Source organism: Oncorhynchus masou, chromosome 30 (assembly GCF_036934945.1).
Source record: "Oncorhynchus masou masou isolate Uvic2021 chromosome 30, UVic_Omas_1.1, whole genome shotgun sequence".
Classification (NCBI taxonomy): Eukaryota; Metazoa; Chordata; class Actinopteri; order Salmoniformes; family Salmonidae; genus Oncorhynchus; species Oncorhynchus masou.
The window spans coordinates 21,385,814-21,410,112 of NC_088241.1; the positions used below are offsets into that span (position 1 = coordinate 21,385,814).

Sequence of the window (24,299 nt, forward strand, 5' to 3'; positions counted from 1 at the left end):
CTGTTGGAAAAGTATTCCAGGTGAAGCTTGTTGAGAGAATGCCAAGAGTCTGCAAAGCTGTCATCAAGGCGAAGGGTGGTTATTTGAAGAATCTGTTTAAAACTTCTTTGGTTACTACATGATTCCATATGTGTTATTTCATAGTTTTAACGTCTTCACTATTATTCTACCATGTAGAAAATATTAAAAATAAAAACTCTTGAATGAGTAGGTGTTCTAAAACTTTTGACCGATAGTGTATATTATAAGCAAGATAATGTGTTTCATTCCAGTCAGTGAAGGTTTAAAATAACAAATCTTCTCACATTCGATTAGATTCTTGGGTGACATTTCCACCCGCGTTCTCCACAGTGGAATTATTGCAGCAGTCCCATAGACTGGCCAAATGTCTTGGCATATGAGGAAATTAAACATGACAAAATCTATACTTACAAATGTCAAAGGGGAAATCAGGCGAGTCTCCAACAATAAGAACAACTGTTTTCAATATGATATTTGAGACTGTATTTACCAGAGAGTAGGTTTACTGATCCTTATCGAGTTCTTACAACAAGAATCCCTCTACATGACTAACTAAAGAATTCCACCTCTAAACAGGGGAATTCGAGAACACCAAAAACAACATTGCTATTTAACATTTAGTTTAGAGAGAAAAACACACAACAAAACAGATAGATCAATACATTTCAATTTGTTTTCACACAATGGTAACCTAAGGTTTGCTCTATGTAATGTACAGTATAGGAACTCTACATGCAATCTTGGTTAGGTTTCCCAGTCACGGAGTTACAATGTCTGATTGAACAGGGCCTTAAGTACATTTGGGATATTGTATTAAATTAAAATTCATTAAATACTGTCCAGCCCTTTGGGTGATATGAAAATGAAATAACACAGAAGCAATGAGTTTAAGTTGTGGATGTGCATTAACATAGAAATATTTGTACATATCTGGAGGCCAGGTGGACTGAAATAGGGAGTATTGGCAACCCTTTTTTGACAAGTATGAATAAGCCCATCTGGGAAGAATTATCCTCAATATAACAGAAAACATATCACAGTGATTTATGCAAGGTCTTAGTCGGTGTTCCACTATCTGATAAGGATAAGCATTTTCTCATAAAACTGGAACAGGAATGACTAATTAAGAGCATCACTCTCCATAGGTCAGTGGAAGACTCTGGCAAACCGCAGACCAAAGACAGAAACAACTGATAGCGCAATCAAACTCACATGTGAAGTAGGTGCATCACACGCTTCCCCATAAAGAATGCAAAGCACCTTGTTTTAATAAGATGACACGTTGACGTCAAAGACCGACCACCGCATGTTGTCAACACTCCAAAAAGAAAATGGAAATCCATCTTCACTCCATTACTCAGGTTGAATTCCTCCAAGCGAATGCTGACACGGCTAGTGAGGTACTGCCATTGGTTTGTGATGTGTTATTGCTGCCAGGAAATTGATGCTGTAATATGTCCAAATAGCTCAATCTATAACAAACACGAAGCTCACTGGCATGTATATCAATTGTTGCACAAACAAGATTGCAACTATTATATAATTATTTGTATTGTTGTTGTTTTTTTTGGGAGGGGGGGCTATTCTATTGTGAGAACATCTGGCTTTTCTGTATCCTTTCCAGCTGTTGCGACCTACTGTTGTGGGTGAGCGCAACGTAGCCACAAGGCAGCAGTAATCCAATCGCTTCAGTAACACATATCCCGCCATCTCTAATCCCATGTTAGGAGTGTTTCACGTTCATATAATCATGTAAATTCCGACAGAAACACATTTCAGGTCAACCACATCAACCCTGACAACTCCAGTGAACTTTTGACAGGCCAATGGGGAACCTCAAACACCATCCAGAGCAGAGCCTTCCCATGAGACACAGCTGAGGTATGTATGCAGTCGGGCAAACACCTGAACCAATGTGTGTGTAAGTGTAGCATGGCTTTTTCACACTTGGAGGACATCTTTATCCCTTGCATGTTTCTTTTATTAAAAACAAAACAGAATATCTATCTGGATGGAAAGGTTTAAAGGTTATATTCCACACAAGTAAGTACAAGAACAAATACACACGTCCAACATCTAACACAGACAGAATAATTAGCCTCAAGTCCAAATGCATGAGGAGGCAAGACTCTGGAACAAGGACGTACACAGTTCTCATTGTGTTATGTTTGGCTTTTTTGAAACGAGCATTCCAGGGGGGCTCTAAATCCATTTGAGCAGGATGTAAGACCAGGCAAATTGAAAAACAAGAACAAAACAAGGGGGCATACCTTTGAGTGGTGAAGCTGGATGCCATAGACTAAAATATTTCCGAGCTTGGCTCCTGTGGCGAGCTCCATCATGGCCGCCGGCTCTCCTCCCATCGGCTCGCTGGCGGACAAACCGTCCTCCGACACGTTCAAATAAACCTACCAAAAGAAGCGCCGCCACACCCAGTGAGACATGCATCTCCTGCCAATAATGACACTCTCTTACAGAGACTTAGAGAATGATTAAACCTTAGGATCAATTAAAGCACATTGTTCAAAACACTCCTAAGAAAGACGTGCTGCGAATGAACAAGCATGTTTATTTAAGGTCCTAGTTTGGGAGGGATGTTGGAGGAGTGTGTTGTGGTATTCAGAGTAAACACACATCAGATAGGACTCTGGGAGGTAGTAATGCCCCTGGTTCAGGTGGAAAGGCCTCACGGTGTTTATGTAGATAGATGGGCCCATCTTAAGACAGCATTAACCAGCACAGATGAGTCACTTAGTGTGTCGTGCATGGGATGTGAAAGCATCTACACTGCTGCTGCAAAACTTAAGATTTCTAATTGGGCTGTTGACTGACAGCTTGACAGGGTGAATTCACTCTATTTATGTCTTCATATACAGGATGTGTGTTGTAAGCACAATGTCAAATGTGTTAATTCATCTGTTATAAACCTTCTATTATACATCAATATATGACTAAGTCAAGTATTTCTTGAATAAGTAAAGTAAGTCACTTGACATCTATCAACATCTGTTCCAATTCAACTAAGTGATATTATTGATTAGTTTTGCTGCAGAAGGTGCCAGTTTGGCTTAAGTCTAGACGAGATCATTACCAGGCACATACTAAATCAATTGCCACGCACTCTGTGAAACTCGATTAACTCGCACTCTGATTGCCAAGTCATTGTTTAATGCTACAGACTAAGCCAAGGTTTCCTAAACCTCGGTCCTCAGGGCCCCAAGAGGTGCACGTTTTGTTTTTTTGCCCTAGCACTACACAGCTGATTCAAATAATTAACTAATCATCAACTTTTGAATCAGCTTTTTATTGTTAGGGTATAAACAAAATATGCACCCCTTGGGATCTCGAGAACCGAGTTTGGAAAATGCTGGACTAAGCCCTCAAGAAAGAACAACATGTGCCATCGAACACCACCCAGATATCCCTCACTGTTGATTTTGCGTCCTCGCTTAAGACGGGGAAATTCTGAGATCGCTCGGTGAGCCAACTCTTGTTTTGAATTCAGCCTCCCACCTCGCTTACTCTGTTTGGAATTAAGCCTTCCCATGATGCTGATGTTTAATGTACTACATCCTTAAGCTGCCATGAAATCAACTTAGGCCGGGACAAAATGTATTTTTAATAAAGTGCTGGATGTGGGGGGGTCCTAGGGTTCTCTACCTGTGAAAAGGGCATCTGGTCCACAGTAAGAGCTGTGAGGAAAGCTCAGACACAGATGCATTTACTCTGGTGTGGTGGAGAGTGTTGCTCCCAGCCTAATGCAGCCTGGAAACTAGCTCCACACCACTGGATTGGAGCTGTGTGTGTGTGTGTGTGTGTGTGTGTGTGTGTGTGTGTGTGTGTGTGTGTGTGTGTGTGTGTGTGTGTGTGTGTGTGTGTGTGTGTGTGTACACTTGCGTGCACAGAGGTTCACTGAAGACCTAACAAGGCCTTGCAACACAAATCAAGGCAGGCGGTTTAATCAAGTTATCCTGTATGACATTTGCAATGATTAAAACCGAGTTGTTTTGAAGATGTAAAGACTCGCTTAGAGAAAATTCCAGAATGCAACTTCCCCAAGCCCAGTGCACCTTTTTCTCCTCACTTTGTTTTGGCAGTTGTGCTGTTGCTGGGGTGAAAAGGTAAAAATCACAAAAAGTAAACAGGACCTTCATAACGTAAATGTTTATTTTGGGTTCCAATTAGATCAATTTGCAGGGGGGGGGGGGGTTCTACTTGGGCTGTCAAGAGTTAATGTTGCTCTGTGGTTGATATTGACATCTGAAACGAGCCAAACGGTAAGTGAAAGGAGTGAAGTGCTCTCAAGGTGGGGGTATAGGGTTTCTAAACAGCAACATAGTTTTGTCGGAGGGACCAGAGGTAGACTGCAAAGTGAACATTTTACAAGCGGAAAAGGGTAGCCTGGCCATGTAGTACATGTACCTTGAGGAAACTAGAGCCTGCCTGGACCAGACGTGTGCTTTAGAAAACACCCAGTGCAAGTTCATTCACAGTGTGGGAAACCTGAATGAGACATGATAAACGTCCACTAAGTCCACTAAGCACAGACAACACCCATATACACAATGTTCTCTGTTAACACTACTAACTCACCTTGTTCTGAATGTGTGCGATTGCTACTGGGATACTCAAACATCAGAGCATTTCATGGCCTTCGCAAGCGTACAGTCCATCTTTAAAGCAACATGGCCAACTCACCATAAAGCAAAGTGATCAGTAAGGGGCAAAGAGCCCCAAGCATAGAGGACTGAAGACAGTCTAATTTCCAGTACCAGAACGAGTGTTGGTAAGGCAAATCAATTCATATGAGGCTCTATTTACACATGAACTCAACTCACCCAAATAATGACCACTGGATGCAGGAGTGCTCGGTCTGCCTCCTCCAATGCACTCAGCATTTTTCCAACTTCAGAAAAGCAAGAACTGTTGACCTATGGATAAAAAATGAAAAGCAAGTGTCAGAAAAGAGTGGAATATTGTTGAGTTGTCTATCTGAACAGAAAAAAATGTAACGTGCATAACCTTCCATTTCCAACGTGGTAATAACATAAACATAACAGGAATAACAAACGATATCCATCATTTTAAAACAGGCTTAGTTATATTATGTTTTCGTAAACTCCTGAAGTGTGAACTTACAGAAACTCGAATAAAGTTCCACTCTTTTGACAGAGATTTGGCATTGTCTCCCATCAAGTCTGAGATCACATTCACCTCCTTGAAGAAAGACAAAGAAACATTTTACAGAAATACTACATTAAAAAGTAAAATAAACCCAAATAATGATGTTAGTTAATGCTGTTAAATTCCATTGGAATGCAGGGGAGCTCAACTACAGTCCCGGAGGGATTTCCATGCTGGTATTCATTTCTCCCTGGTACTTAATCAATTAATTTCAGCCAGAAAGTCTCAGTCCACACACCTGGTTACCCAATAATAAATGAGTCCCTGATTAGAAAGCAAGGACAAAACCAGCATACATTACGTAGCTCCCGGACTAGAGTTGAACACCATTGATCTTAAGTTAAATTCTCTCCAAGGCTGGATGGCTCATTAGAACAAATGAAAGAGACAGGGAACCACTACTGGGATCTCGTTGTCTCTCTGAGCTGGCAGAATGATAAAGGGTACAGAGAGAAGCCTGGAGAGAGAATTGTGAATGAGCCAAGTTCAATTTCATTACACTGTAAATCAAATCAAAATTCAGTGCAGTCCAAAATAATAAAAACATTTTTTGTTCACTCTAATTGTGACCACATTTTAGCTGAGTATATTTCAACAAATGTAGCACTTGAATACAAATAGAATGAAGCTGTACAACATGTCAGTGTGTCCATTTCATGTCCATCTCTTCTGTTTTCCCAGTAATTCTTCCCTGGTCCTGTCTAACATTTCATACACAAGTGGAAATAAACACAGAAACAAACATCCACACTCTGTGTTTGTCACTGACTGGGACTTGTACAATTTTAACAGTTTAGAATAACAATGACAGTTGGGAATCTAAATGGTTACAGGAAACATGTGGAGGGTTATTTGGTCCAGAAAGATAAGTTGCCTGTGGGTTCTGAGGGAAAACCATCAGTCAGACATGTAGATTTGCAAGATACCATTTTCTGACATGATTTAAACAAGGTTAGTTGGGCATGAAATTCTGGAATGGGATGTTTGTTCAAGAGACAGGAGGTCAAGGACCAACTACAGGACACACCAGAGAGTCTGTGACCGAGGCAGAAATCAAGTTCCAAGCTGCCAGAGGAAAAAAAGAGAACTGCCCCAAACTATGAGTTTCAATTCAGAAAGTGGTAAGATGTTACCACATTGTTTCCTAGTAAAACCATATAAATAGCAAGTCCTATAAGGCTATAAAATAAAGTGTTACCTATTACTTTTTCAAACTATGAGCTGCTTGTTTGAAATGCTGAGAAACTCAGACAAAGAGAAAGGATAGACATGATTTGAATATAGTGCTCAAAGTGTAGTTCAGTGAGCTTTGTCCCGGTCTAGCCCGAGCTGTTCCTCTATCTGGCTGTGTCCATGACTAAATATCTACTAGGTCAAGGTTAATATTTTGGAAAAAAGGAGTGATATAATTCATGCTCTCCAAGATTGTATTTAATGAGTGAATATGAAATACTATCGTATACTAAAGCTCAAAATGTTAGAGATAAGGAGGGGATGGAGGTGTTCTCCCTTCATCAGATCCTCCCTTTCTATCATGACATTAATGTCTATTAGGTTGGGCTCCGACACAAATTGACTCCGAGCCTAATTTTTTAAAAAAGAGGCAGATGTTTCAGTTGCAGCTCTAATGCATTGTCAGAATTATGTTTTAGTGCTTAAATTCCAATTCCTTAGTCTCAAGAGACTGAAATAAATGTGACACTAATAGGTTTACTTATTAATCAAAATAATAATGAATGGCTATAAAAGCTTTTTGCTTGAATAATGTCTGAGAATGTCTTCTAAAGGACAAGTGATCTGGGGTTATTGAGGAAAATACTTTTATAAACCTAAAAAAACAAACATTTTATTTGACCAACATGTACAGAACAAGAATTAAAAGTGCTAACAAGAACATTGTTTATACAGTGCCTTGCGAAAGTATTCGGCCCCCTTGAACTTTGCGACCTTTTGCCACATTTCAGGCTTCAAAACATAAAGATATAAAACTGTATTTTTTGTGAAGAATCAACAACAAGTGGGACACAATCATGAAGTGGAACGACATTTATTGGATATTTCAAACTTTTTTAACAAATCAAAAACTGAAAAATTGGGCATGCAAAATTATTCAGCCCCCTTAAGTTAATACTTTGTAGCGCCACCTTTTGCTGCGATTACAGCTGTAAGTCGCTTGGGGTATGTCTATCAGTTTTGCACATCGAGAGACTGAAATTTTTTCCCATTCCTCCTTGCAAAACAGCTCGAGCTCAGTGAGGTTGGATGGAGAGCATTTGTGAACAGCAGTTTTCAGTTCTTTCCACAGATTCTCGATTGGATTCAGGTCGGGACTTTGACTTGGCCATTCTAACACCTGGATATGTTTAATTTTGAACCATTCCATTGTAGATTTTGCTTTATGTTTTGGATTATTGTCTTGTTGGAAGACAAATCTCCATCCCAGTCTCAGGTCTTTTGCAGACTCCATCAGGTTTTCTTACAGAATGGTCCTGTATTTGGCTCCATCCATCTTCCCATCAATTTTAACCATCTTCCCTGTCCCTGCTGAAGAAAAGCAGGCCCAAACCATGATGCTGCCACCACCATGTTTGACAGTGGGTATGGTGTGTTCAGGGTGATGAGCTGTGTTGCTTTTACGCCAAACATAACGTTTTGCATTGTTGCCAAAAAGTTCAATTTTGGTTTCATCTGACCAGAGCACCTTCTTCCACATGTTTGGTGTGTCTCCCAGGTGGTTTGTGGCAAACTTTAAACGACACTTTTTACGGATATCCATAAAGGCCAGATTTGTGCAATATACGACTGATTGTTGTCCTATGGACAGTGTCTCCCACCTCAGCTGTAGATCTCTGCAGTTCATCCAGAGTGATCATGGGCCTCTTGGCTGCATCTCTGATCAGTCTTCTCCTTGTATGAGCTAAAAGTTTAGAGGGACGGCCAGGTCTTGGTAGATTTGCAGTGGTCTGATACTCCTTCCATTTCAATATTATCGCTTGCACAGTGCTCCTTGGGATGTTTAAAGCTTGTGAAATCTTTTTGTATCCAAATCCGGCTTTAAACTTCTTCACAACAGTATCTCGGACCTGCCTGGTGTGTTCCTTGTTCTTCATGATGCTCTCTGCGCTTTTAACGGACCTCTGAGACTATCACAATGCAGGTGCATTTATACGGAGACTTGATTACACACAGGTGGATTGTATTTATCATCATTAGTCATTTAGGTCAACATTGGATCATTCAGAGATCCTCACTGAACTTCTGGAGAGAGTTTGCTGCACTGAAAGTAAAGGGTCTGAATAATTTTGCACGCCCAATTTTTCAGTTTTTGATTTGTTAAAAAAGTTTGAAATATCCAATAAATGTCGTTCCACTTCATGATTGTGTCCCACTTGTTGTTGATTCTTCACAAAAAAATACAGTTTTATATCTTTATGTTTGAAACCTGAAATGTGGCAAAGGGTCGCAAAGTTCAAGGGGGCCGAATACTTTCGCAAGGCACTGTAATATATTACATATTAATACAATTTAATGTATATTTTGTATCCATATTCATCATGCTAGGAGAATCCCCTAATCATATTCTCCCCACAATAACACACACGCTGCAAAATCCTCCACCTGCACACTGTCTGCTCACCTCCAAGCTCCAGGACAGTTCAGGCTCTACCTCCCTTATCCCCTGTATTAGATTCATTAACGGCATTGATCACAAAGCTAATTCCGCCTCCTCCATTTTCTCTCCTTTCAACTCCCTCAAACCCCTGGGAAGGATGTATCTGGTCCCAGACACGCGTGCACCACAACACGACCCTACCGGCCACCCGAGTGAAGGGAACAATGGTTCCAATCAAAGCCAAAGCCTTAGCTTCCTAGGATCCCATACAGTACATCTCAGGGGTCTGCCATGCACCACGACAGCTAGATCCGCTGCCTGTTTGACACGTACTGCCTGATGAAGAGCTTGGCACTGCTTCACAGGAGGATGAGCTGTCTGTGCTTTCCCTGTATCACCAAAACATTTCACCTGCCATGCATTTCCACCCTCTGTTATCAACTACTGAGGGAGGATGTATACACACTTTCCGATACACGTAGGAAGGAAGAGACTCTCGGCGGCAATGTGGGGACGGTACGGTGTGAGGCCGGGGGTGTCCGTTTTAAAACGTATGAGAATGGAGAAGTGCAATGAGATTTGTGGGGATGATATGGCAACCTGTGACCCCTTCACCATGACTGAAGATGAATGGGAGACATGTCATACAGGGACAGTATGGGGAAATAGGGAGCCAGTCAACATGACGGGCGAAGGGTGGCAGTGATGAGTCATCGCTGAACACTCAATTAATCAGATAATTCACATGGCATGAACTACATGACTGCCATCTGCTTTCTGTCATGCCGGGAGGTGGAGAGGCAGAGGGGGGATGGAGGGAGGAGGGTGTGGAAGCCTTCAGACAAGCTCCAATATAGGTCTAACAGCAGATGGCAAGTCTAACCAGGGCCCACCCAAGCGGAGCTCACATGGTCTGGGAGAGGGGGGTTGTCGGAGGGGTGGAAGAAACATCAATGTGATGATCGAATGTAAAAATCTCACAAACATTGTAATTGTAATCATAATCATCATCATCATCATCATCATCATCATAATCATCACCATACCATGTCCAAAGCGCTCATGCTCCTCTGCAGAGCGTTGGCCAGCTCTGTAGCCTGTGCAGAGCCACCTGTGACAACACAGGCCGACTGGGAGAGAGTCTCTGAAAAAGAAAGTGTACTTTGACCACTTTTGCTGCAAATCTCCGTTACTTAGCAATGATAATAATCTTTAAACATTGTGATAATTCATTTAAATCACCACCACTCGGGATCCAACTTGATTTACGCGGGGAAGTGATGTGCCAAAGACATACACACACGAAGATGTATTCTTGCATACGCTCCCAACACACACTAACAATGAATTCATTCACACACAAAGCTCTCTTGGTATAATTACTATGCTCAATGTGTCATAATCCAGTTGGATGGCCCAGGTGCATACAGAGGTAAAGAGTAGGACTCATGACTTTATGAATGTTTCCCTGACTGTGTAGAGACCACGATGGCTCTACCGTGCCCTGACTTGTATGGATGGTGTTCACATCACAGACTGCAAACACCCTCCCTTACTTTCTGACAAAGCTCAACAAGACTTCATAGAATATCTTCCTGGGAGAACAATAAAAGACTATTCTATTTCTCGTCGACATCACTCTATTCCATTCTAAACTGGCATTGTCTCACACAGGACAAAAAAAAAGTGAAAAAAAAACCCCCACCTCACTTTTGTTGTACAGAAAATAGTGCTAACGTACATTAGGTCTATAAAGTATGTGGTTTTTCTGACGGAGGCAAACAACGATCATGTAAATATTGCACTTAACAGTATAAGTTGTGTATGAAAATATATGCAGATACAGTCACATACCTTTGACAACGGACTCTGCTGCAGCCAGATCTCGTTTGTAGGTCACCTACAGGACAAATAAAACTTAGTTTAACAACATTTTAGCATCACACCTGTTCTAAAAAGCATTTTTCATTTTAGTGAAAATATATTTAGATTCATAGGCCTTACCCCATTACTGGCTTAGTTAAACGCTATCAAAATCATAAAAACCCTTTACTTTCAGTCATCATATCAAATAATATTACATACAATACACAATGTATGAATTCAAATCTGTACTTATCCCTGTATAACAAACTAGTAATAAGCATACAATTAGAGCTAAGACAACGGCCTAATTTAGGCTTAAAGGCATTGTCCCAAACTGAGTTAGTGTCCCAGGCTGGCTCACCTTCCACAGGGTTGGCGGGCCCTCGATGAGCTTGGCATTGGTGCCACAGTACTGCAGAGCCAGATGAAGGCACTCGGTGCCAAACTCAAAGTCTGACTCACTGCACTATGAGGACAGGACACAAGAGACATGGGATTGCTGACGATGCATAACAAATTGAGTTAGTTCCATTTCATAAACAGAGTTGAGCAAGTCTTCTGGGGACAAACAAAGCATAGGTCACAAACTCACATCGACCATAGTTACATCTAAACAGATATTTCACCTCGTTGGCTCGGGAATTCTAACCAGTGACGTTTCGGTTATTGGCCCAACGCTCTTAACCACCAGGCTACCTGCCACCCCAAATCAGAGGAGAGTTGATTTCATAACACTTTGGCCCAGTGCAGTGAGAACACATTGGAATCAGATTGCCGTTGCTGTAGATCGCATTGCATTGAACATTTGATATAAGCAATGAGCTCATGCCTTTTAAGATATTGTGGTGGACTACAAAGGCTAAATCAAAGTAACTCATGCTACCTGAGGTAATATGCGGGGAATATTTTAATCAGGACCCTGGAACTGAAGGAGAAATTACAGGAGAAATATGACTGTGTCCTGTGGTAATTGACCCTGTAGCATTTTCTCCTGGTACAAAGGTGTGCACTGGGGACAGGATAGAGTTTCTCCCCTTTGTCTTTTCAGCCCAGAGTTCTGCCAGGCTCAATGCATGTCAAAATACAAATGTGAGGCTCACGCAGATTTTGGGGGAAATATGTCCTACAGTGCTAATTTGACAGACACCTTACACTTTCCCAACTTTGATGGACACAAGTGGAGAGGGGGTGGGGCACTCCCCATCGCGCCAGAGTCTCTCATTTTCACAAATACACTTACATCACTACAAATTTGTCTTCATTTTCGGTGAAATGCTACTTGACTGGCCTTGACACACTGCTTCTCTTGCATAGTGAATGTGCTCTCATTTTCAGAGGGAGTTAAAGCCAAAACCAACAGGGCTCCCTGGAAATCTAAAATTCGAATGTGCCAGGAACCAAAATAACTGCAGACAAATGGGGCTCCAATTGGACCCATACTTCGGCTCCTAGTCAAGTCTTCCTACAAAACACTGGTATCTGCATCACCATCTAAATCGAGCCAAGGTTCAAATAGCAGAGCACTGAAGTATCTGGGCTGTTTGAAAAATAAATATGGTGAATTTTTAGAGTGATGGATTTGTGATAGACAGAAATTGTTACAACATAAAAGTTATAAGCCTATGTTTTAAGATAAGAATCCACACATTTATGGTTTTGGTCAAAGGGCTGATTCTTCACGAATCTAGAAGAAAAAAAATAATATTGGAAGGATTTTCAACATTTAATCCATAGAAGGGTTCTTTAGAGGAAGGGTTGTTGATCTTTCTATCTTAAAGCACAATTGAGAAATAATTAATTGAAGTTGGAACATTTTGGCCTTACCCAAGCATAATGTTTCCTCTGTAGGTGCTACAAAGAAAAATGTGTTTCATTTGAAGCTTTACCGCTGGTTCTGTAATATGAGTAATAATTTGATTTGAATAATGATTTTCTTACATTAATGTATGAATATTTAAAAATGGAAACATGAATATAGAGAATAGATCATTTTTGATTTGACAAATGTTTCAATATACTCTACAGGCATATCAAAGTGGGATCTCTGCTAGTTTTAATGTTATGGACAATTGTATACAGAGAAATTGTCATAGTAGGCAATGTAACCAATCACAACCATCCCTTTACTTGTATCATTGCACATCCTGCAAATCACCAGCAGAGGGCAACTGTTTTGAATCGATTTTCACATTCACTGTTTGTAATGCTTACAAATTGGATCATAACGCAAACAGTAGAAGAGATCCCACTCTGGAACTTTGAAATGCCTGTGGAGTATATTATGTTCAGAAATATGAAAAATGTAGCAAATAAAAAAATAAAATCTGTATTGGGGTAATGCGTTACTTGTATCAGTAATGGAGTAATATAACAAGTTACTGTGTTAAAATATTGTAATACTATATGTTACTTTTTCAAGGAACGCATCCAATACTGGCAAATTGGGCCACCTTGATTGGCAATGTGGGACACTTAATTATTTATTGTAAAGGAGGACAATTGAGAGAGTAAATAATATATACATGAGTAAAAAATATATATTCGTAACAAACATAAATTATTCATACAAATTAAATGTATTAAAACACTCTTTAGGTATTTTTGTGGAAAATTAATTATCTACACAAAATACTCTGCAATGTCAAAGTGGAAGAAATATTCTACCATTTGTAAAAGAAAAAAAAGAAAACACTAATATATCTTGATTAGATAAGTATTCTACACCCTGAGTCAACACATTAGAATCCCCTTTGGCATTGATTACAGCTGTGAGTCTTTCTGCCTAAGTCTCTAAGAGCTTTCAACACCTGGGTTGTTCAACATTTGCCCATTATTCTTATCAAAATTCTTCAAGCTCTGTCAAATTGGTTGATGATCATTGGCTAGACAACCATTTGCAAGTCTTGCCATATATTTTCAAGCAGATTTAAATCAAAACTGTAACTCGGCCACTCAAGAACATTTACTCTCTTCTTGGTAAGCAACTCCAGCGTAGATTTGGCCTTGTGTTTTAGGTTATTATCCTGCTGAAAGGTGAATTTATCTCCCAGTGTCTGCTGGAAAGCATACTGAACCAGGTTTTTCTCCAGGATTTTGCCTGTGCTGAGCTCCATTCCATTACTCTTTTTAACCTGAAAAACTCTGTCCTTACAGATTACAAGCATACCCATAACATGATGCAGCCACCACTACGCTTGAAAATATGGAAAAGTGGTACTCAGTAATGTGTTGTATTGGATTTGCCCCAAACATAACATGTTGTATTCCAGGATAAAGAGTGATTTGCTTTGGCACATTTTTGCAGTATTACTTTAGTGCCTTGTTGCAAACAGGATGCATGTTGTGGAGAGAAAAAAATGTATTTGGTAAAGGCTTCCTCGTTTTCACTCTGTCAATTAGGTTAATATTGTGGATTAACTACAATTATTATTAAATGTTTTATGTATTTAACTAGGCAAGTCAGTTAAGAACAAATTCTTATTTACGATGACGGCCTAACAAAAAGCAAAAGTCCTCCCGTGGGGACAGTGGCTGGGATAAAACAAAAATATATACATAGGACAAAACACACATCACGACAAGAGAGACACCACAGCACTACATACAGAGAGACCTAAGACAACATAGCATGGCAACAACACATGACAACACAGCATGGTAGCAACACCACATGACAACATGGTAGCAACAAAACATGGCAGTAGCACAAAACAGGGTACAAACATTATTGGGTACAGACAACAGCACAAAGGCAAGAGGGTAAAGACAACAATACATCATGCAAAGCAGCCACAACTGTCAGTAAGGAGTCTTTGAATAAAGAATGCTGTTGATCCATCCTCAGTTCTCCTATCACAGCCATTAAACTCTAACTGTTTTAAAGTCATCATTGGCCTCATGTTGAAATCCCAAAGTGGTTTCCTTCCTCTCCGGCAACTGAGCTAAAAGGATGCCTGTATCTGTGTAGTGACTGGGTGAATTGATACACCATCCAAGGTGTAATTAATAACTTCACCATGCTCAAAGAGATATTCAATGTCTGCTTTTTGTCCTTTAATAGGTGCCCTTCTTTGCAAGGCATTGATGAACATACTTTGGTGTGAAAAGTGCAAATCAATCCCAGAACATCAGCAAAGGACCTTGTGAAGATGGAGGAAACAGGAAACCTGGAGGAAACAGGTACAAAAGTATCTATATCCACAGTAAAATGAGTCCTATATCGACATAACCTGAAAGGCCGCTCAGCAAGGAGGAAGCCACTGCTCCAAAACCACCATAAAAAACAGACTACGGTTTGCAACTGCACATGGGGACAAAGACTGTACTTTTTAGAGAAATGTCCTCTGGTCTGATGAAAGAAAAATAGAACCGTTTGACCATAATGTCCATCGTTATGCTTGGAGGAAAAAGGGGGAGGCTTGCAAGCCGAAGAACACCATCACAACCGTGAAACATGGCGGTGGCAGCATCATGTTGTGGGGTTGCTTTGCTGCAGGAGGGACTGGTACCCTTCACAAAATAGATGGCATCATGAAGGAGGAAAATGATGTGGATATATTGAAGCAAGACATCAGTCAGGAAGTTAAAGCTTGGTCGCAAATGGGTCTTACAAATGAACAATGACCCCAAACATACTTCCAAAGTTGTGGCAAAATGGCTTAAGGACAACAAAGTCAAGGTATTGGAGTGGCCATCACAAAGCCCTGACCTCAATCCAATAGACAAATTGGGGGCAGAACTGAAGGCCTCCTTTGTAGGCAAGGAGGCCTATAAACCTGACTCAGTTACACCAGCTCTGTCAGGAAGAATTGTGGGAAGCTTGTGGGAAGCTTGTGGAAGGCTACCCGAAATGTTTGACCCAAGTTAAACAATTTAAAGGCAATGGTACCAAATACTAATTGAGTATATGTAAACTTCTGACCCACTGGGCCAATGTGATGAAGGAAATAAAAGCTGAAATAAATCATTCTCGCTACTATTATTCTGGCATTTCCCATTCATAAAATAAAGTGGTGATCCTAACTGACCAAAGACAGGGATTTCTTTACTAGGATTAAATGTCAGGAATTGTGAAAAACTGGGTTTAAATGTATTTGGCTAAGGTGTATGTAAACTTCCGACTTCAACTGTACTTCCTCACTAACACACAGGTATTGATTGTTGATTAGGATATCTATTAGAAAGCTTAAAAGTCACTTTTCTCTGTGTCCCATTTAACCATTACTCACCTTATATGGTATGGTTCCACTAAAAATGTGAAAGACATTTTACTCATTATGATAAAACATAAATATAAAACATAAATATTTAATATGTTCCAACACAATTTCCATATAAACAAGCAACATCTGACAAATGCAATTCAAAATAGAAAAGTGTATTTTATCACAACCAAATTATGTCTTGATAAATCTAACAGTACATAGCCTTTTTTAAATGTCTTTAATATGTAGGCTATGAAGTCACAACGAGGCCGACTTCAAATGCCGACCTCAAAGTTCCAATAACCCCGCATTAACTGATCGCAGCGCGAATGCAAACTATGTCAGGTCAATCCTGCACATAATAATGCATTGAAATTAAAAGGCATATAATCAAAGGGATTACTTATCAAGGACCTACAGTATTTAAGTCTAATGAAATCGACCAAACAACGGCAAAAAGTACCAAAGAAAAATCTACATCTTCGCTCATCTGATTGGCCGACAGTGGAGCTTCGTGCTGAATGGACAGCATAAAAAAGAAGCTGAGTAATAAGTAATTGATTGTTTTTCCAAGTAACGAATCCAAACACTGTTCATTTTTACATATTGATTAATCATTGTAAGAAAATTGTTATTGAAATCAAAATACTACTCATAGTGCAGAGCAAGCTGTAAAGCTTCATATAACACCAATGTTTTGTAGCACTTTCAGGTGAATCATATTGGAATCTTAAAGGAGGCCTGGGTAAGGCCACAACTCCAAATAATCCAACTTCAATTAATTATTTTTGAAATATGCTTGAAAATAAAAAAGTAAAATATATGTCAACAAACCTTCCTCCAAAGGAACCTATGATTAAATGTTGTGAAAAAAATATTGTTCTAGTTTTCGTGAGATATCACCAAAAGTTGAAATGATTTCCCTTATTATTTCGCAAGTATTCTGGGACGTTGAAATCATCTCACATGTTAATAAAAAAATTAAAAAATAAATAAAATCAGACTGTTAGACCTGTAGTAACCACGTTACTTCAATGTTATTTTTACGTTACCTTTACCAAAGCCAAGAGGTATTTTTCTTTTGTTCGACAGAGTGATATGCTGCACAGTGCCAGAGTATATTAATGTGTCATTTCTTTCCCAGACATATTCACGCCGCAGTGAAAATGATGGCACCCACACCACAAACTCTTCAGCTTGAAACCCTGCAGCTTCCAGCACATCTGGTGAACAATGGACGACAGTAAAGACTGAGTGTGATGTATGAGAATCATAAAGTCTTTTGTCATCTAGTCGCATTGCTGGGGTTAATTATTTCTCAAGCATAAATCTCTCTGCGACGGTCATTTTATGTGATTCGAGGGACCTTTTAAAGCAATTATTTGACATCGAGAGGTAACATTCAAAACCTGCAGGACATGACTAGTGATCGACATGGAAAAAGGTTTTGCAGACATCCAAGGTTCTCAATTTCCCTGACCAGAGGTGAAGAAACTTCACAAAAACATTATGTAAACATGAGAACTAAATACTGTACAAGGCTAGGTTTGGACTTTGTTTCAAGGTGCATCCTTGATGGCATATTTCTATTTAAGAAAATCATTCAATAGTGTGTTGTTTTATCAGTCACATCCCTAATTCAAATGTACACAGTAAACATAGTCATTTTTAACCAGGTCAAACAGACTGACCGGTGCACTCACGTTCTGTTTAATTGAAACAGAATGTGAGTTATCGCGAGATCAGGCTAGGTTCACGGGAGTATGTATTTGTTTACATAGCCCCAAAACCAGGCAATCAGTTTTTATTAACTAGACCTTGGGTCCTTGGGTAGACAACAAGTGATGTTTTGTGTACAAGAACTGCCTAGTGCCTAGAAGTACCTACCCTCTGATAAGCCTGGTAGATGACATCATAGATGAATCCCTGGGGCATCTCACTGGCTCTGTACATGGTTCTCTCCAGAGAATGGTCCAGGTAGCCCTCCAATGTGGTAGCAATCACTGTGGAAACCAGAGGTCGGATAGCCCCAGCAGCCTGCAAAATAATACACGGAGCGGAATATGTCTTTCTTCCTTATGGCAAATACACACCTCCATCCAAAATGTATCAAATGGTTCCAATCCTATCCTAGGCTTACCACACGTGTTCTAACCATGGCTGGATAACAACAATAAATCCCAGCTAAACAACAGCTTGTGCACACAATGCTTTTCCTGTACAATTGAAGATCTTCATAAGCAACATTCCTGAGATCGTATTTTCTTGTGACCATGACATGATTGAGGATGACAATCCCCATTGTGCCAAGAACAAGTATGGTCAATGAGATAAGGGGGGCAAAATGACTAATAAATAGAATGAAAGCAAACATGTGTTATGTGTGTTACACGTGTTAATAAAATCAAAATGAATCTCATGCTCTTCGGAGGAGACTGACATTTTATCATGATCGGGGATGCTGGCAAGTTAATGAAGACCAGACTGCTGGCTTTGAGAGTTACACACACACACACACACACACGTCAAAGAGCTCCTGCTCACACTTCTCACTTTTGTGACCAGCCTTCAACAATATCATGTCACAGCTACTAAAATATAAATCACCATCTAAACATATCAATGTCTTCCTTAGCCACTAATATCAGCCAATGTGGTTTTAATTTGTCATGGCTTATAGTAGGTATACATGGCTACAGTTGAGAGCAATGAATCGCTCCGTCTGAGCTCCACTGACTGTGTTGCGTTGGAAGAGATAGAGGACTTTGAATATGTACAAACCCCTTGTTCTTTGGCAGCCATTGTTATCTTGAGGAGGAAGTCCTCTTCCACAAAGGGCCGCACTGCATCATGGATGATGACCACCTTCGGTTTGACTCGGGCCGTACCACCCTCTCCCTCACTGAGGGCTCGGACCCCATTGAAGATAGATCTGTGGCGAGTAGATCCACCATGTACCACTAGGACATTTTTGTGGTGGAAGCGATGGATAATGTCCATCATCAAATCTAAGCTCTCCTTGGCAACCACCACAACAATGCTTTGGATCCATGGCACTCTGTCAAAGAAACAGTGTGTATCGTCATAAGTCAACAGCTTTCGCACTGTGGTTAGAACATGTAATACTTGTTGAGTATATTTGTTTCATTACTTGTTATTTACATTTACATTTAAGGCATTTGGCAGACGCTCTTATCCAGAGCGACTTACAAATTGGTGAATTCACCTTATGACATCCAGTGGAACAGCCACTTTACAATAGTGCATCTAAATCATTTAAGGGGGGTGAGAAGGATTACTTTATCCTATCCTAGGTATTCCTTAAAGAGGTGGGGTTTCAGGTGTCTCCGGAAGGTGGTGATTGACTCCGCTGTCCTGGCGTCGTGAGGGAGTTTGTTCCACCATTGGGGGGCCAGAGCAGCGAACAGTTTTGACTGGGCTGAGCGGGAACTGTACTTCCTCAGTGGTAGGGAGGCGAGCAGGCCAGAGGTGGATGAACGCAGTGTCCTTGTTTGGGTGTATAATATTACTAATAATACTAATAACGAATAATACTATATAATACTACTAATAATACTATATAATATTACTAATAATACTATATAATATTACTAATAATACTAATAACGAATAATACTATATAATACGACTAATAATATTATATAATATTACTAATAATACTAATAACTCTATATAATACTACTAATAATACTAATAACTAATAATACTATATAATACTAATAATAATGCTATATAATACTACTAATAACTAATAATACGACAATAATATGTTAAACAAAAATATAAAACACAACTTGTAACAATCTGTAAGATTTTTACTGAGTTACAGTTCATTATAAGGGAATCAGTCCATTGAAATAAGTGCATTAGGCCCTAATCTATGGACTTCACATGACTGGGAATACAGATACGCATCTGTTGGTCACAGATACCTTACACATAAAAGGTAGGGGCGTGGATCAGAAAACCAGTCAGTATCTGTTATATTACCATGCATAACACATTTGGGTGCAATTATTTGCATACATTATTTCAACAGAATTCCACAGTACGAAACAAAAATACCTGGCAGTATCAAGAACAAGTAGGGTATTTTGGACGTTGTTGGAATTTGTAGAAAGACTCAAAAGTGTAATGTGTGACCTGATGGATTCAGTAAAGATCTATTAAATGTAATGAGACATTACAAAACTATACATTTATTCAACGATAACATAAAAGAGCTTAAAACCCCAGTGAAATGGTTTGTTTACATGTGGCTACTCTCTTGCGCAGTGACAAGATTAAGGGGCAGGGCCAACTACAATATTCCAAACGTCCAAACGGGACATATGTTTTTGCATGCAAACATTCGACACGTCAAGTGTTACCTCTCGAAAGTTTGAATTGTGTAGCTTATCAGAGGTCTGTTGAGAAACGTGCAGAACTGTTTGGGTGTCAGTAGCCCGGTTCTTTCTCCGCTGCCACCGGCTGGAAGAACCACAGCTACAGGGAAATCCACGCTGCAACGTCCCGCAATGTGCTTGTCCGACCGGGCTTCGCATGCTGAGAAATGTCCTGGTTCAACAGGCCTGTCCATGTCGCCGGTATCCTTTTACGTGCTTCAGGGCAATTGAGTGATTTGAAGTTAAAACGGACTAACATCTGAGGTCACGAATACGTCCTATGGGTATCCCCATATACAGTTTCATTCATTCCTTTATGGGCGGAGTCGCGTAGACCAGTGATTGATTCGATTTGTATCCTGCTACATTGTAGCCACAGTGCTGCACATGCGCGCTGTCAAGGAAGCCCCATACCAGCTCTAAGTCACTGATGTTATCTGTGGGTTCTTTGCTGATGTCCCAAGATTTTAATATCCCCTATCATATCTATGCATTTGTGACAATTTTGCTAATCCTGCATGCTTTCATGCCTTATTAATTTTGACTGCTTGATGCAATTTTGCATACTTTTAGGTCATTTAGCAGATGCTCTTATCCAGAGCAATTAGGGTTAAGTGTCTTCCTAAAAAAAAAAATCTAAAAATCTAATTTTATTTGTCACATACACATGGTTAGCAGATGTTAATGCGAGTGTAGCGAAATGCTTGTGCTTCTAGTTCCGACAATGCAGTAATAACCAACAAGTAATCTAACAATTCCTAATCTACTGTCTTATACACAAGGGATAAAGGGGATAAAGAATATGTACATAAGGATATATGAATGAGTGATGGTACAGAGCAGCATAGGCAAGATACAGTAGATGGTATCGAGTACAGTATATACATGTGAGATGAGTATGTAAACAAAGTGGCATAGTTAAAGTGGCTAGTGATACATGTATTACATAAGGATGCAGTCGGTGATATAGAGTACAGTATATACGTATGCATATGAGATGAATAATGTAGGGTAAGTAACATTATATAAGGTAGCATTGTTTAAAGTGGCTAGTGAGGGCCCAGTGACAGATTTTTCCCCAAGTCGGCTAAGGGTTTCGAACCAGCAACATTTCAGTTACTGGCCCAACGCTCTTCACCGCCAGGCTACCTGCTATGTTAATTTATTCAAGCTTGCTTGATCTGGTGCAGAAGTATAACTAGTGTGAGATAATTGTATGTGTAGGTTTATATTATATGGGATGACTTGCCCTACATGCTTCAACACTGAAATACCATCTAATGGTCCATAGAACAATTTGGGGGTAGGCCTACATAGTTATAGGTGGTCAATATGCACTGCCACCCAAGTTATGATTAAAACTAAATTACTATGTGTAAGTAGCCTACCACAGAACATGGATTTACACCAATGAAATAAGAACTTGAAAACGGCCCTTAGGACATAAAATAATTGCAGGGGGAAAAAAGCAGCAAATTAGATCTCTAATGTAAGAATCAACATACAATAAGGTGAAATTTGTTTTAACATTTATTTATTTTTTCAAATGAAAATATGAGCAATGACAGCTTCTTGCTAAATGTGTGTGATGCATGTTAAAAAGGTTTATCAAATGAATAGCAGTACAACATATATATATTACATCATATACATCTTATAGAAAACGTTTATACATATGTTACCATACTTCAGAGGACATGTGATATACTATATATGTACACATATTTACATTGTGTATTTGTGGTGCTTTTGTGATGGGAAACCCCTTTTCATGCAGAGCTTACTTTTTTACATTATATTGGCTGTAAAACTGTTTGTATAATGGAGTGAAGAGTAGGTTTACATTGTCAAACAAGAACTTGAATGATGCGAATTATCTTAAAGTTCCAGACAGTTCTATTGGTCATGATGACCCCATTTAGGTTCATTTCATCTTATCAGCTAATGATTCAATGGTGCCCATTGGTCCTCAGATGTAGCAAGCAACCAATGCCATTTGCTTTTAAAAAGTCACTTTCAGTGGTCCTCCTCACAACAAGCCAGTCCCAATAAAAGATAATCCAAGACCACAGTCACTGAGGCATTCTGCAGTCCTGCCTTAGGGCTCTGCTTCATGCCAATTCTCGTTTAGCTTGATCTTCCCTAGCCTCCTTTTGGCTTTGGCTTTGTGCTTGTGGAGATGCGGGGGCTGAGGCAAGGCAGGCTCCTCAAACTTGATATGACGCGACTCGTTGTGTTGCCGGGAGTACCTCTTACACTTGCATGAGGTGACCACGGTGATTTTGTACGTTCTTGTGCTGCTGTCCTGGCACTGCAGCTGGATGCGTTGGGTGCGCGTCTTGTCGTTGACGCAGCGCCAGTCCTGACTGTTCCTCCGGCTCCAGAACTTTCTGCCGTAGCCGCCGCCGATCCAGTTGGGAAGCATCTGAGCGGGGAGACACTCGCCAGCACATACTAGCTCCTTTATGGGGTTGATGCTTGTGCATTGGCCATCAGAGATGTACTTGGTGGACCTCAGCTCTCTACAGCCAACTTGGCTTCTCTGATCTGTTAGAGAGAGAAACAGAAAAACTTTGAACATCTAGTGAAGATTAAAATGTCCTTTTGTGGCCCCAAACTATTTGGTTTCACTTTAAATTCTACTGCAGCAAACATAAAGGGTTTTCGATCAGAAAACTTTACAAACACAGCCGTCTATTTGGTTAATTTGGAGGTTTTTGGCACAGACTATAAGCCTATACCGATTACTGGCTTGTAGAGAGGAAATGGTGCATTGCTCTTGCATGAGAGGAAGGGCTTTAGTGTTCTGAGCTATGTCAATGGACCTGGCTTTCCTATAGGATTATCAGCGGGCAACCAACACTGTTCTGCTCCAGGCTACAGCTCCTCACTCACCCTGTAATCCAAGCCAGGGCACCATTCACAGACTGCCATACACCTCTGTGACAATGTGCCCCCTTCTCTATGACAGAGTTTGATGAATGAAGAGAGGAGAGGCTCCCTTTCTCTCCTTCATACTTGGGGTCCTTAGAGAGCTCAAGTCAAAGAGCGCCAGAATCACAGACTTCCTGTGTAAAGGAACACACCTCCATTCAGTGGCGCAGACACACGATCACTCCCCAAACACTAGCCTGGCTGCCCTGGGTGACTCATCTCTACTGCCCTGCTTGGACGCCTGCCAGGAGTGTGTGTGTGTGTGTGTGTGTGTATTGAAGATTATAGTGACAAGCTTTGCCTGGTCTCACTCAGTCGGGGCATCTGATACTGTCAATACTTAGCTGCTGATCATATCCATGCCTATTGTAATTATATATATTGAAGTTGAAGTTTTAGCAGTTATATTTTTTACATTAAGACTGTAGTATATTATAATTTATCATTTAGAGAACCCAATCTCAACAACCTAATTGTAGAAGCCTCTATAAACCTGCTGGTGCTGGAATAAATATGTCTATGCACTTGTCTTGAAGTTAAAACTTTTACAAAGTTAAAAACCAAGGAAAATAGTAAAAAACCTTAACGCACAACTTCGCATTGTTTTGAGAAAGAAAACTGAACAATACTCACCAACTCTATCATTCCCAGCAGTATTTCCCGCGCCTCTCCCGCCGTTTCTTGCCCGATTTAAAGAGACATTGCTCGGGGTATCTTGCACAGGAGTATCCACGTGCGAGTATAGGATCTCCGTAGCATCATTCTTGAACGCCTGGCAACTCCGCACAAGAATACAAAACAAGAATAGCAGGTGGCACGACTTGCATGCGCTCAAGTGCATATTGCTTCTGGGGACGTAGGGAATAAGCAGATCCCGTGTCATGTAAATTGATTCTGTGCCTCTGATGTCTGCGGCAAAGATACTACGTTCTGAGCTTGTTTTTATATAGGCCTGTCCGAGTCTTGTTTTGGCAACCGCTCAGGTGCACATCATGGGGTCTCTTGACTGAAGGCTGGGCGTAACTGGATAACCACGCCCTGCGCTACAGAGCCAGTGCCTGTACAACATCT

General features: G+C 40.3%; 2 protein-coding genes across 3 annotated transcripts in view; both read right to left on the reverse strand.

The window, feature by feature from the left end:
* crppa (CDP-L-ribitol pyrophosphorylase A) overlaps positions 1 to 20,910 on the reverse strand; it is a 36,155-nt gene extending 15,245 nt beyond the window's left edge. The window contains exons 1-9 of the mRNA XM_064948461.1: positions 20,280 to 20,910; positions 18,670 to 18,946; positions 17,776 to 17,925; positions 11,046 to 11,150; positions 10,673 to 10,718; positions 9,865 to 9,962; positions 5,161 to 5,238; positions 4,860 to 4,952; positions 2,292 to 2,429 (exon numbers count right to left, since the gene is read on the reverse strand). Coding sequence (XP_064804533.1) covers positions 2,292 to 2,429; positions 4,860 to 4,952; positions 5,161 to 5,238; positions 9,865 to 9,962; positions 10,673 to 10,718; positions 11,046 to 11,150; positions 17,776 to 17,925; positions 18,670 to 18,946; positions 20,280 to 20,488 — 1,194 coding nt within the window. The 5' untranslated portion in view covers positions 20,489 to 20,910. The remainder of the gene's footprint in view (positions 1 to 2,291; positions 2,430 to 4,859; positions 4,953 to 5,160; positions 5,239 to 9,864; positions 9,963 to 10,672; positions 10,719 to 11,045; positions 11,151 to 17,775; positions 17,926 to 18,669; positions 18,947 to 20,279) is intronic.
* Positions 20,911 to 21,811: 901 nt separating this feature from the next.
* Positions 21,812 to 24,299, reverse strand: LOC135523116 (sclerostin domain-containing protein 1-like). Of its 2 annotated transcripts, none has more exons than XM_064949843.1 (2): positions 23,862 to 24,299; positions 21,812 to 22,841 (listed from the first exon to the last, which is right to left on the reverse strand). In XM_064949843.1, the coding sequence occupies exons 1-2, from the start codon at positions 24,109 to 24,111 to the stop codon at positions 22,393 to 22,395; spliced, it is 699 nt and encodes a 232-aa protein (XP_064805915.1). In that variant the 5' UTR covers positions 24,112 to 24,299; the 3' UTR covers positions 21,812 to 22,392. The 2 variants fall into 2 exon arrangements, with proteins under 2 accessions (XP_064805915.1, XP_064805916.1); XM_064949844.1 differs by lacking the exon at positions 23,862 to 24,299 and adding an exon at positions 23,190 to 23,401.